The sequence below is a fragment of the Perissodus microlepis genome, chromosome 20, assembly GCF_051167445.1.
Source record: "Perissodus microlepis isolate ML-2025 ecotype Zambia chromosome 20, ASM5116744v1, whole genome shotgun sequence".
Lineage (NCBI taxonomy): Eukaryota > Metazoa > Chordata > Actinopteri > Cichliformes > Cichlidae > Perissodus > Perissodus microlepis.
Window position 1 is genome coordinate 8,242,611 of NC_140480.1, and position 12,502 is coordinate 8,255,112.

Sequence of the window (12,502 nt, forward strand, 5' to 3'; positions counted from 1 at the left end):
TTTCTTTTCTGTTTATCCCTTCGTCTCTCTGTGTGTCCATGTTCACACCCCACCCTGCTCGTGACATTAGCTGCCACCTACACTTTGCACAGGCTAGGAAAAAAACCACAGGATAGTATATGATCAGGCAGGCATGCTGCTCATAAAGGTCACTGCATGTCTCATGTACAAAGATCACCCTGTGTTTAAAAGTGTGTATGCAGATGAAACGATAGCACACGAGTGGAACTACACTGCTGTACTGCACTGATATGAGCCATGCCAAGAATGAACTGAGGCCAGGGTGGGACAAACGTTGGCAGGCCACCAGAAACACAGTGGGAAGTCTGTTCTCTCTTCAGTGGTAGAGGTTAAAAACTGACATCTTGAGGTCAGGCTTTTTTCAGTGCAAGTAATCCCTAAGTCATTCTTAAGTAATCACTTTGGTTAGAGTAATGTAAGCGACAAAGAGATGCTATATCCTACAAGAGCACTGTACTCTTCGAGATCACCATGGAAACCTTTCAAGTTGCATCTAACATTTTAAAGTACAAAACTCTTGAAATGAACTTAAAATGTTTGTATTTCACCAAGGCCTGAGAAAGCTACCGCAGCAATCAGCACAACTTCCTGCAGACGAATGAGTAATTATAATTTTCCAATCACAATGTGTTCATTTTTCCATATTAAATATAACACGGAGGGTATATTTAATGCAAGTTAACTTTAACCTGGCGTGTAAAGACCTGTGAACGCACCATGTGTTTACATTAACAATACAGCAGGTGAAATACACAGCTCCACTAATACCATAAACACAGATACACACGCCTGTCAAACCTGAACAATGCACAAACCCAAGCCCAACTGTTATGACCAGCAGTCACAACTTATTTACTGATTTCTAAAATAACAGCCGTGCTTTTTTAAACTACCTTCTACTCATTTCTTAATTACCATAATATACTTTCTAAGTGATATCACTATGTCAGATCTAGTTGGCAGTTGTTTAGGATGTAATGGAAGGATTTATGGTTTATACTTTAGGAGGCTCATAATTGTCTGACTCTTTTCCATACAGACTGATGCTACATTATGATGCAGGAATATGGCACTGCATTGGTTTAAATAATACAAATGTATATTGTCTGGTCTTTCAGTATAATATAATAACTCAAATATACAAAACAGGAACTCTGGTCATCACCGTCTTTTGCAACAAATATGATGTAAAACACCATCACTGGCCTTTTTGCCATCCAGCCTAGCCTAAATAAACAGGCTGTATTTGAATAAACAAACAGTCCCAGTTTTAATGATCTGACACGGGCATCTGCTTCTTACCTCTCTATGACATAGAAGTTGTCTCCATCATGTCCCTGGTCTATGACGTGCTCCTGAGGCTTAACAATCAACTCAAACATAGCGTCCAGCACCTGTGAGAACTGCTCCTTCATACGGGAACAGAAAAAGGATGTCAGCCACAAATGAGGAAGATGAGTAACAGGGAAAATATATTTTGTGTGCGCATGCGCTCGTGCATCAATAATTTCAGTTAGCTTCTGTGTGTGTGTTGCTCCTGAAGGGAGACGAGAAGAAATTTAATTATCCCATCAGGGAAATGGTATTAGAAAATACACAAGGGAAAGGAAGAGGACCATTTTCGAGTCCACAATACAATATTTTTTTTCACAGTGTCAGATTTACTCCAACAGCAATTGACTTTAAGAAACATAATTTACCTGTGCTGTTTATGTGACCCAAACAAGACAGTAATTCATTGCACACACAAACACCACAAGTAGTAATATAGCATTATTTGCGTGTAACTCTACTGCACTGTACCCTCTCGATGCTTCAGATTTACTCTTTGCAGGGTGGATAAAAAATGTTTGAGTATTTTACGTATCTCATAGCATGCAGGAAACCTGAATAAACAAATGGGGAAAGTTAATAATAAATATTGTTTCATGGCCTCACTGACAGGTTTAATGAGGAAGGCATCCCTTCAGGAATCATTCTTTGTTCAACCTTTTTCCCCTTTTTTTTTTTTTTTTAAATAGTTTTATCCATTGCTAACCATCTGTGTACACATCTCTTCCTGTTTTGTTTTGTTTGTTTGTGTGACTGATTTACTTGATCTAGTGTTTTGAAGAGTAGGATGTCTCGGCAGGCCTCTTGCAGTCTGCAGCGCTGTTCGTCTGTTTTTGGGTGAACCACTCTGGGTTCAGTGTCCTCGTCATCCTCGTCTGGGTTTAATGGTTCCGCACACACTACAGACAAAGAAATCCAGGTAAAAAATACAGTTTTCTACTACTCTTTCAGAGTAAGCATTAAGCCACTTCAACCAAAAACATAATTACAGTACGGTGCAAAAGTTTGGACCCATCCCCATTCATTTATATTTTGTTAGGAAAATGGGAAATACATGCAGTGATTAACTGAAACAAGCAAACATACATGGAAATATTCTTCAATACAGCCTGAACTCTCTTATGCAATCTTTCTTGTATTTTTTTTTTAAGTAGTCTTCAAGGATAGTTCTCCAGGCTTCTTGAAGGACATTCAAAGCTCTTCTTTAGATGTTGGCTAACTTTTGTTCTGTTTTCTGTCAAGATAATCCCACACTGCTTCAATAATGTTCAGGTCCCAAAGCCACTGTGACTGATGGCATTGCACTATGGGATTTTGTATCCAGGGATGCTTTTACTCCATTGGAAGTCTGTTTGGGATCATTGTCATGCTGAAAAATTAATCTGTTACTAGACACTTTCCAAATAGTATTGTATGCTGCATCAAAATCTGATGGCATTTTTCGTGATTCTTCATAACTTCTTGTCCATTTTGACAAGACCCAACACCTCTGGCTGAAATGCAGCCTGAAACCACTGTAAAGCCTTCACCGTGGTTTAAAGATGGCTGCAAACTCTCACTGCTGCACCTTTTTCCTGTCCTCCTGTCTACATGTCTGCAACGATTTTCAGTCCAGTTCTTGTGGAATGTGGCATACCTCGGCCTTTTCTCCACATCTACCTTAACCTCCCAGGACCTGGCGCCCACATATGTGGACATCACATTTTGGGATGTCTAGACCAAAATAATACATTTTGCTCTTCAAGGGCCTGATACGAGGACATTATACTGCCACTGTTCTATCGAAATTTTAAACGAATGTCCTCCTATGTGGATCTCATTTCTCTCAGAAACAAAAATCTGGTAAAAATAAATAAATAAATAAATAAATTGGAAATTCTTTGTTTTTACATTCATCAGGTCCCAAAAGTCAAATCAAAGAGAAATTAAAAATGCATGCCATGAAAGAGTTCGGGTTAGTTAAGTTAAGAATGGCTTCAGCACAGCCATTATTCTACTGAGACTGTTTCAGTGAATACTAGATGGATCGACTAAAAGGAAAGCATCTTTCAGGCCATGTGTCAGGTTTTTGCTGGCTTTTTTTTTTTTTCTTGTAAGGACATGACTTTCAGGTATTGTTCATCTGCTGGAGACAGTTTTTTATTTTTATTTTATGGCTGCCCCTTCTTTTCAGCCAATAGCTTCTTTGTTGATCACTTTGTTAGTGGAAAAAAAATACAATTTCATGCCTGCGTTATTGCTAGGATTTTTCGTAGATTTAACTACAGAAATGGAAACAAATTATGTGGTATTATGGCTTGTTTTGTTATGTGTAGAAGCAACACTGGTTCATCCCTTGAATTAGGTAGGTTTTTTTTTTTTTAACTCCTTAATGATTCATATGTTAGTGTCAAGTCTTTAAAAAAAGATTGCTATGAGAAAGGTCAGATGTGAGTGAGTATAACAGCAGCCAATATAAAGACCTTTAGAAAGCCTGGAGAATTATTACTCAACACAAAAAAAAAGAAAAGAAAAAACAACTGAAGGAAGTCTGGCTGCTTGGCAGCAAAATATAAACAAAATAAGGGGGCTCAAGAGTTTTGCATAGCACTGTATAATAACTTAACCAAGCTCTAAATAACCAGGACAAGAAGGCATACAAAAATATAATAAGATTGTTATAAACATACCAAAAACTTGCCTTAAAAATGACAAACCTTGTCAAAAACACACTACTCTGTCCCTTACATTGTAAACTGGTAAGCTAATTTACTAATTTAACTTCAAAATGAACCACTCTTAACAGCCCAGAGTCCACTCAACAAAAAGTGTGTGTATGTAAGATAATTATGTTTGTAAGATAATTCAATTTTATCACATTCTTCTGGACAAGGAAAAACAAACAAATGTTTCTACACACAAGCGTAGGGAAAGAGAGGACCGCAGGACACTGGATTGAGGAAATGACACGTGCAGCGACATGTTTTGCCACAGTGAATGACAAACACTGACAAGGTAATTTTAGATAGTCACTATTTATCTGTTTCCTCCATCTCTGTAGAGAGAGACACCACTTCTCACAAAACACATTGATGCCTCCATGTGTGTGTGTGTGTGTGTGTGTGTGTGTGTGTGTGTGTGTGTGTGTGTGTGCGCGCGCACAAGAGTAGAGTCTTCTCTTCCAGCAGTCATAACAATGATGTCTGAAGCAGTGTGATCTCTAGAGAGTCAATGTGCTAACTCATTTGTTTCAGTTTGAAGAAATAAAAATGCAAAAGTGTGAGTTTCAGTGCTCTTCAATTCAGAATATGGTAGTTAATTAGGAGTGAGAACACAATCTTAAACAATGAGGCATCACACCCAAGACACACAAAGGTGATGGACATATTGGATCATCCAAATAGGTTATTCCTTACTTTTTCTGCCCCAAAATACAAGTGTTTGGACCAAACGCTGTATTATTAAAAAAGAAAATAATGATGATAAGTGCATTTTTTGATTTAAAGCACAGTTTAAAAGCTCCAAGGCTGAATTTTTTGTTTAACACTTTAAACTACGTCATCAGAAATTCCTTTACTTAGCACGTCCTTGGAAAGCGGCCCTCTCCCCCCAACTATTTGTTCTTGCATTAGAGCGGACAGAAACTCTGAGCAGATCCTCATATTAACTGCTACAATACAAAACAGGACTCTCATAATATCACTGTACAGAGAGGATATTTTGATTTATAGTGCCAAGCCACAACAAACGATGCCCCATCTTTGTTTAATTAACTTATTTGGAAGTGTTGTCGAACACTGCACTAGACGGTCTGAAAGTGAAATCACGCCTGTTACTAAATGAACCACAGACCAGTGGTTTAATATCACAAAATAATCTAATTATTAAGGAATCCTAATTACAAGACAATGCCAAGAAGGTTTTAGGCAAACATCTTTGTATCTAAATAACAATCTCCTTGTGAAATTAGTCACATATTAAGTTTTGGATGCTACACCTACCTCACCATTTAGAAAAGTAAAGAGTAAATGCTTTTGTGTAACTGTTGGATGACATCATTACACCTTTTCTGGACAGTATTCTACTCCCTTTTCTTCTCTTATTCATTTAAGGGCAGACTACCCCTTTATTTTTAATGAAACACACAGACAACGCATTTCTTTGGATTTTGGCTGCCTTTTAGATATATTGCAAAATCTGATCGTAGCTTTCTGGGTTCATAATTTCATCAATTTTGACAAGATCCTCAACACCACTGACTGACGTGCAGCTTGAAAAGCATGACAGGGCCTCCACCATGTTTTACAGATGGCTGTAGACATTGTTGAACCTCTTTTTCCTTCTCCATCAATACCAACAGAAATTTTAAACAAAAATTTCAAATTTGGATTCATCACGCCATAAGACCTGTCCCCACTGACTTTCAATCCAGTTCTTGTGAAATTTGGGGATTCGTGGGATATTTGTTCATCTGGTGTAAGTTGTTGTTTGTTTGTTTTTTTTGTGTGTGTTTTTTAAGGCCTATAACCTCTTCCTTTATCCTCCACTTCTACAGTTTTTCAAATAGCTCTTCTTTGGGATTTTTTAAAAGATTAAACTGGAGCAAATTTGTTTTTGCAACAGGCTGTTAGTAACAAATTGCCTCAGGATACAATTGAAAATTGATTGTCTGCTATGTGTAGATACAGGACTGATTAATTCCTGATTTCTAGGTAGGAAAAGAGAGAAAAAAAAAAGAAAAGCATCCTGTGTAAAAGGTCAGGTACATACGTTGGACTAAAAATGCGTGAAAAAGCAGCCAAACTCCAAAGAAAACCTTTGAAAGACCTTCAGAAAGAGAACTACTGCTCAAGACTACTTTAAAAATAAAAAAGTGTGGCTCCTCGTAAAATATAAAGAAACAAGGGGAGCTCAAGACTTTTGCAAAGGACTGTATATCACAACCAAAATGCCAAAAAAATAAAAAATGAAGCCATCATTGAATATACATACAAATGCCTGAAAAGGAAAACTACAAACATGGGCCTTCGTTTCTGAAGAATCTTTGCAGTGACAGCTCTGGGAAACATGACGAGCAGCACAGTGACGCTCCATCTTTGTTGTTATATTAAAGCAATTCTTCCTCATGGATCAGAAGGGATCATCGTGTCTTACAACATTACCACAACAAAGGTTGTGGCACCACACAGTATCTTTGTCAACAAAGAATATTTGAACAGTTTTGTTTATCAAATCATAGCAACAAGGACCTCTGGGCAGCAAAATGTCATTGTTCTAAATTAGCTTTTAAAAAAAGAAAAGAAAAAACAAAGAAAATAAAGTTGCTAAAATGTGCAATTTCTGTTAAAATGTGCAATTTCTCCAAGGAAACCATAAGACTGTGGTAAAGACAGGAGGTCAGTAATGATAAAAAGGCAGTGCAGATAAACATCAGGGGACACACCCAGAGCCTAATCAAAGTGCAGCGCTCTGTGACGGCTGACGACATTCAGCCACTCGTGTAAACACTACAGAAGTATGACGGAGCGTGAGAAAACAAGAGCACAGTGCACACCAAACCACAGACGCTAAAGCACAGAAACAGAGACGAGGCAGATGCACAAGACCCAAAACACACCACAGTGAAGCTTCTTAACACTGTTGTACATTTGTGACGTGCACAAATACAGTGATTACCCCCCCAAAAAAATGCCTAAACACCGTTCTACTGCAAAAGCAGATACTAATCAGCCACACAGGCACGCACACACACAAATAAACTGTTGGTAAGCTGTTTTGGCAGTGATGTATGTAATGTCGCCAATGGTGTGGTTTACACTTGGGGGACATGACGTCAAACACACACAAACACACGCTGGTGAACTTACCTGACACTCTCCTGATGAATCTGCTTGGTGGTGGAGCTGTGAACAGACAGAAAGAAAGAATTATGTTTTAATGTGGTGACATTTAATACAATTTCATGATTATATGCAAGAAAAAAAAAAATCCATATAACTATTTTGTGCTCTGAATAGACGGTGTTCATAATTGAAGGAGATTGGACAAAAGGTAGACAGACAGAAATAATGAGACTAAAAGTGGGACACATTCAGAGATGCAGGTGGGCAAGAAGATTTAGAGAGAAACCAAGTGCAACCAGGAGAGATTTAGGCTAAGAGATATGAGAACGCAACAAAGAGCATTTTCAGATTAGCAGTTATCAGTCTCTTTATACACATTAATGAGCAGTGACTAAAGACACCAGCACACACACACACACACACACACACACACACACACACACACACACACACACACACACACACACACACACACACTTTCCCTGAGCTGAAGAGATGCATTTTTTCATGACTACAAAGTGGAAAAATAAAACAAAAGTTGATCACCAAAAAACAAAACAAAATAGAGATATGAATATATTAACAAACAACTTAATAAGGAAGTCTCAGATGCATGTTTACAAGTAAAACATTTCTAACTAATCATACGTGTAATGAAGGTTATGCTGGAATAAAATCTAGCTGACAGATCACATTACATGTAATAATCATTTGGTTGCCTAAATAAGCAACACAATTTTTCCCCCCCAAGTGTCGACAGGTTTCTGCGTTCAGAGGTTTACGGTTTGTTTATATTTTGCTTCGACAAGACGACTTGTATGCAGGCCAGTGTAGCCAGCTTCAAGCTGCTGCAAAGCACTGTTTGGATGCACAGATGCTGCTGGGGCGCTGTTAACATTTTTGAGCCGCCAGGGTAGCACATGTGATCTGTCTCTGCTTTCAAATTCAGCTTTCAAGGACTCAAAACAGCATGCACCTCCACTACCAGTATGTAACGGTAATCGCTGCAGATCAATGCAATGTGATGAGGAAAAAACAAATTATGAGGCGGCATGATGTGTTTTTCTGAGTTCTGCTCATCCCAGATTGGGCAATAAAAAACAATGTATTCCTGAAACCCAAAGCTAAACACATTGTACTCTGTACAAACTAAACAAACACTGAGCCAAATAATGGTCAATGCATTTACATTAATAACTGCATATTCACAGAGATGCTTATCAATTTGCGTCATGTTCATACAAGTGGATGGAGTGCACTATGAACTCAGATTACAATACAGTTTCAGATGTGGTGACGTGTAAAATAAAGTGGAGCAACCCTTCTTTTATTACACTGCCCTATAATTTATAAATAAGAGCAATCATGAAAAAGTCCCTTTATGGTGTCAATCATGATACAAGGAGCAATAAAACAAGAAATGGACTTTGCCTTCAGTCTTGATTAAAACACCTAGTAAAGGCCTTTCTCCTTAGGGACACCAATAAACTTGCATGTATTAATACTGAACTCTTTATCATGCTACAAACGAGCTATCCACAGTGCATACCAGTCATGAAAAGTAGGGCTGTAGTCTTAGAGTTAACTGGGTGAGACTACAGCCTGAAACTGGTCTAGTTCTGTGAGTGTAAGCTGACCATTTGGGCATGGAGCAGCTACACTCACTGCTGGTGCTGCCCCTTTTTGTTGTTTTTTTTGTTTTGTTTTGTTTTTTTCCCCAGACTTTTCCCAGCTGAGCCACAGGAATACTTGCCAGGAAGCCATCCCTTTGCTCACAATCTTTTCTCCTGGCTTTATGGCCTCTCAAGATCAAGGACCGGTGAGGCCCTGTGGCAAAGAAATTATTAACAGGGCAATGAGCTCTTCAAAGGAAATAAAACAGCTTTAACATTTCTAGCCGTTATTATTCAGAGTATTCAGTATTCAGAGACAATAACACATTCATTTCCTGTGTTACTTTGATAGTTATACAGGACCTGGCTTTAGCCAATGTTAGTAACAACATTAAACCCAAACACAGGAAAAACATCCTACCTAAATCAGGGAATGTTTCCTGGAAATGTTTCAACAACAACTATAATCAAGTTTAATATGTGGTCATGATTTCAAGTCCTGCGCACTTGACAAAAGAAAAATTTCAGAGCTATGGCAGCCCGGAAGAACACAGCTGGGTATAAATAGATAGCAGTGTAGATGATATGAACAGTGAGATGACATATGTACAGTGAAACAATGTATTAGCTGTGTGTGTGTGTGTGTGTGTGTGTGTGTGTGTGTGTGTGTGTGTGTGTGTGTGTGTGTGTGTGTGTGTGTGTGTGTTAGTTATGGCTGGGAAGTATATCTACTTTAGTGCATTGATAGGTTTTCAAATGAGATACAAAATGAGACGATATCACTTCTATCTAGACAAACTAAAGTTGGTTACATAATGTGTTTCTTCGGTAAAGCCAGTGCAACAGCTGTGCCCTCGAGTTTGTATGTGCTTGTGAGTATTTAAGTCTGTGTGCAACATGGCCTTCATTTACGCACGCAGAGGGTAAGTTTGAGGTTCTAAACACCTGCTTTCTAGCAGTGGGCTGTTACAAGCCAGCGTGGGTATGGTTCACGGCTGAAATACAGATACACACACACAGCATGTGTCTATTGCTACCTTATTACCATCCTGTCAGAGCAAATTAGATCTGGACTGTGAAGACAGGAGCTTGGGGAAAACTCACATACACACACCACTTTACTGCAGTCATCTGGGGATATGGAGAGGGTTTAACAATGCCTGCTCTCTCTGGAGATCAGGCTTACTTTGGCTCAACAGATAAAGCCATAGAGGGGTCCTAGTTAATAGTACACTGACATCTGTGTCACATCCAAGAGTAAATGATACACAAGTGTGCGTGTGTGTGTGTGTTAGCTCTCACATATATACCAGATAGTCAGGTTCTTGTGATCTCCTTTACTTGAAATCTGGATCTGCCTGCTTGTATGTTCAGTTTTAATGCCATGCATGAGTAAAACAGTGTCGGAGCCTCCCATAAAAGTTACACGCCCAACTGAAGCAGTCCTTGGCAGATTGTGATTTAACATTAGCCAAAACAGGAAGTAGATTAATTTTCATTTTGCCAACACTAATGCATGAAGTGGGGGGGGGGGGGGGGGGGAGAAGTAAAATAGCACTTTGACAAACCAATGTTTGTCTAAAAAACAAAACAAAAACACCCCACAAATGGCTCATAAATACAGATAAAAAATCCAAAAGTAGTCTTTTTATCTACAAAAGGGTCACTGTTTTGTTTATCACATGAGCAGTCAGTGGTGACACACAATTACACTGATATCCTATTTCACTTATTTAACAGGGAGCCTAATATATTTCATGTGAAATTAGAAAGAAATCTCAGTCGGGGCACCTAACTTATGTCTTACAGTAGTGATGTCAGTATGGCTTCATAAATGAACACTGTTTTCTATATTGGTAATTACTGTGATGAGCTTTAAAAACATCTTCTTATTGATTTTTACAAGCTACAAAGGGAAAGTCTAACAACACTCTGACTTCAGATGCGTCGTCATGCAACCAAAGTCAACAAGTCTTAGCTTCACAGAGAGCAGTAGTATACTTTTTGCCCTTTTTTCACATGTTTAGTTGTTCCTCCACCTCTTTCACTGGAAATCATGTCCATAAGAAATGTGGTCAGCACACAGCACTCGAGGAGAAGCCTGCAGAAAAGCAAGGCTGGAAAACAACCCACCCATTAGTTCAGGGTTAAAATTAAATGGTCTATCACTGACTGTAAGTGTTCTTGAATAAACTAGAATACTGTTTTCTATAACTAACAAGATGAATATGTGCTGTAGTTAACTTAGACATCAATGCTAAACATGCTAAAATCCATAACAATGTACTATGCCTTTAACACACATGCACATAGCACTAACATTCTTCCATCAGTGACCTCAGGTTCACCTGCTCATTCATCTATCAGCCCTTCTTCCATAAGAGCTTGGTAGGTCTGAAGATATACAATTTGTGATACACTGAACGAAAAACATAACATAAGCTGGTTTCTTAAAAGAGGTGCATTGAGAAAAATCCCGACACCAACTGGGAAGATTTAACTTCATCTTAACCTAATTTTTACCCTTTCCCAAACACACTTTTCTCTCCCTTCAACACAATCCCCATTTCCCTTAAAGCGCTACCATTCACCCACCAACAGGGAGGACGCATTCCAAACTGCTTAAAATGATTTGTTTTGATCCAACTCAAACTCACGAATAGGTCAGATCGCTGCAGGTACTGCAGGCAAGAGGCACAAAGACGAGAGAGGAAAAAAAAAAAAATTATATATATATATATATATATATATATATTTTTTTTTTTTTTTTTCCCTCTTCCTCACACAGAATTTAAGATCCACACATAGACCACAAAAGGCCATGCTTGGAAACACTGATGTACTTTGTTCAGCAAAAAGCTGCTATAATGCCCACCTCACTGCTGTTTGACTGAATACATGCAGACAATACTTTTTTTACGGCTGTTGTCTGTACTTTTGCCCTTTACATTTAAAGCACACACTGATTTCCGGACCACTGTTGCTTAGGTTTCACGTTCCTTTATATGGTCTATCTAAAAGACTAACTAATCACATATTTTACAAGTTAATACTGTCCTCCTCCGTGATTTTACTGTATCCTCAAATGGTGCCTAAATTCTTTTGGGTTTTTTGGTGTTTTTTATTTGAATGCAAAAGATTGATTCCCTCTTCTTAGAGTCCAGAAGTTTTCAAAGTCTCATCTAGTTTCTTTTGGGCAGAGACAAGTCCATAAGAATTGCTTTTAACCTCCTAAGACTCGAACTCTTCCATGGCATGCATTTTTAATTTATCTTTGATATTTGGGCATATTGGGACCCGATGAATATAAAAACAAAGAATTACCAGATTTTTTTTGAACCTGATTTTTGTTTCTAAAAAAAACGAGAGCCACATATGAGGACATTCGTTTAAAATTTCGATAGAACAGTGGCAGTATAATGTCCTCGTAAGTGGATATCAGGCCCTTGTAGAGCTAAATTTAGTATTTTGGTCTAAATAACCCAAAATGTGATGTCCACATATGTGGACACCAGGTCCTAGGAGGTTAAGTTCCCGTTGGTTGTCTGTGTCCCCTGATTGTAGGCAGCATACTGCTTGATTCCATATAACACTGAGGGCTCTGATATATTTAGCGCTGCCCTGGGATTACTGCTGCTGTGATACTGCAACCATATTTCAGTGCTGCCATGAAGGTTGCACTGAAATGACAGTGGTATGAGGAGCTACACCCGC

The 12,502-nt window shown here is 38.5% G+C and overlaps 1 protein-coding gene across 1 annotated transcript in view; it reads right to left on the bottom strand.

Annotated features, from left to right (window-relative positions):
- The window catches only part of prkar2aa (protein kinase, cAMP-dependent, regulatory, type II, alpha A), a 47,213-nt gene that overhangs the window by 8,784 nt on the left and 25,927 nt on the right, over positions 1-12,502 (bottom strand). The window contains exons 3-5 of the mRNA XM_084917001.1: positions 7,200-7,235; positions 2,116-2,252; positions 1,324-1,430 (exon numbers count right to left, since the gene is read on the bottom strand). Coding sequence (XP_084773127.1) covers positions 1,324-1,430; positions 2,116-2,252; positions 7,200-7,235 — 280 coding nt within the window. The remainder of the gene's footprint in view (positions 1-1,323; positions 1,431-2,115; positions 2,253-7,199; positions 7,236-12,502) is intronic.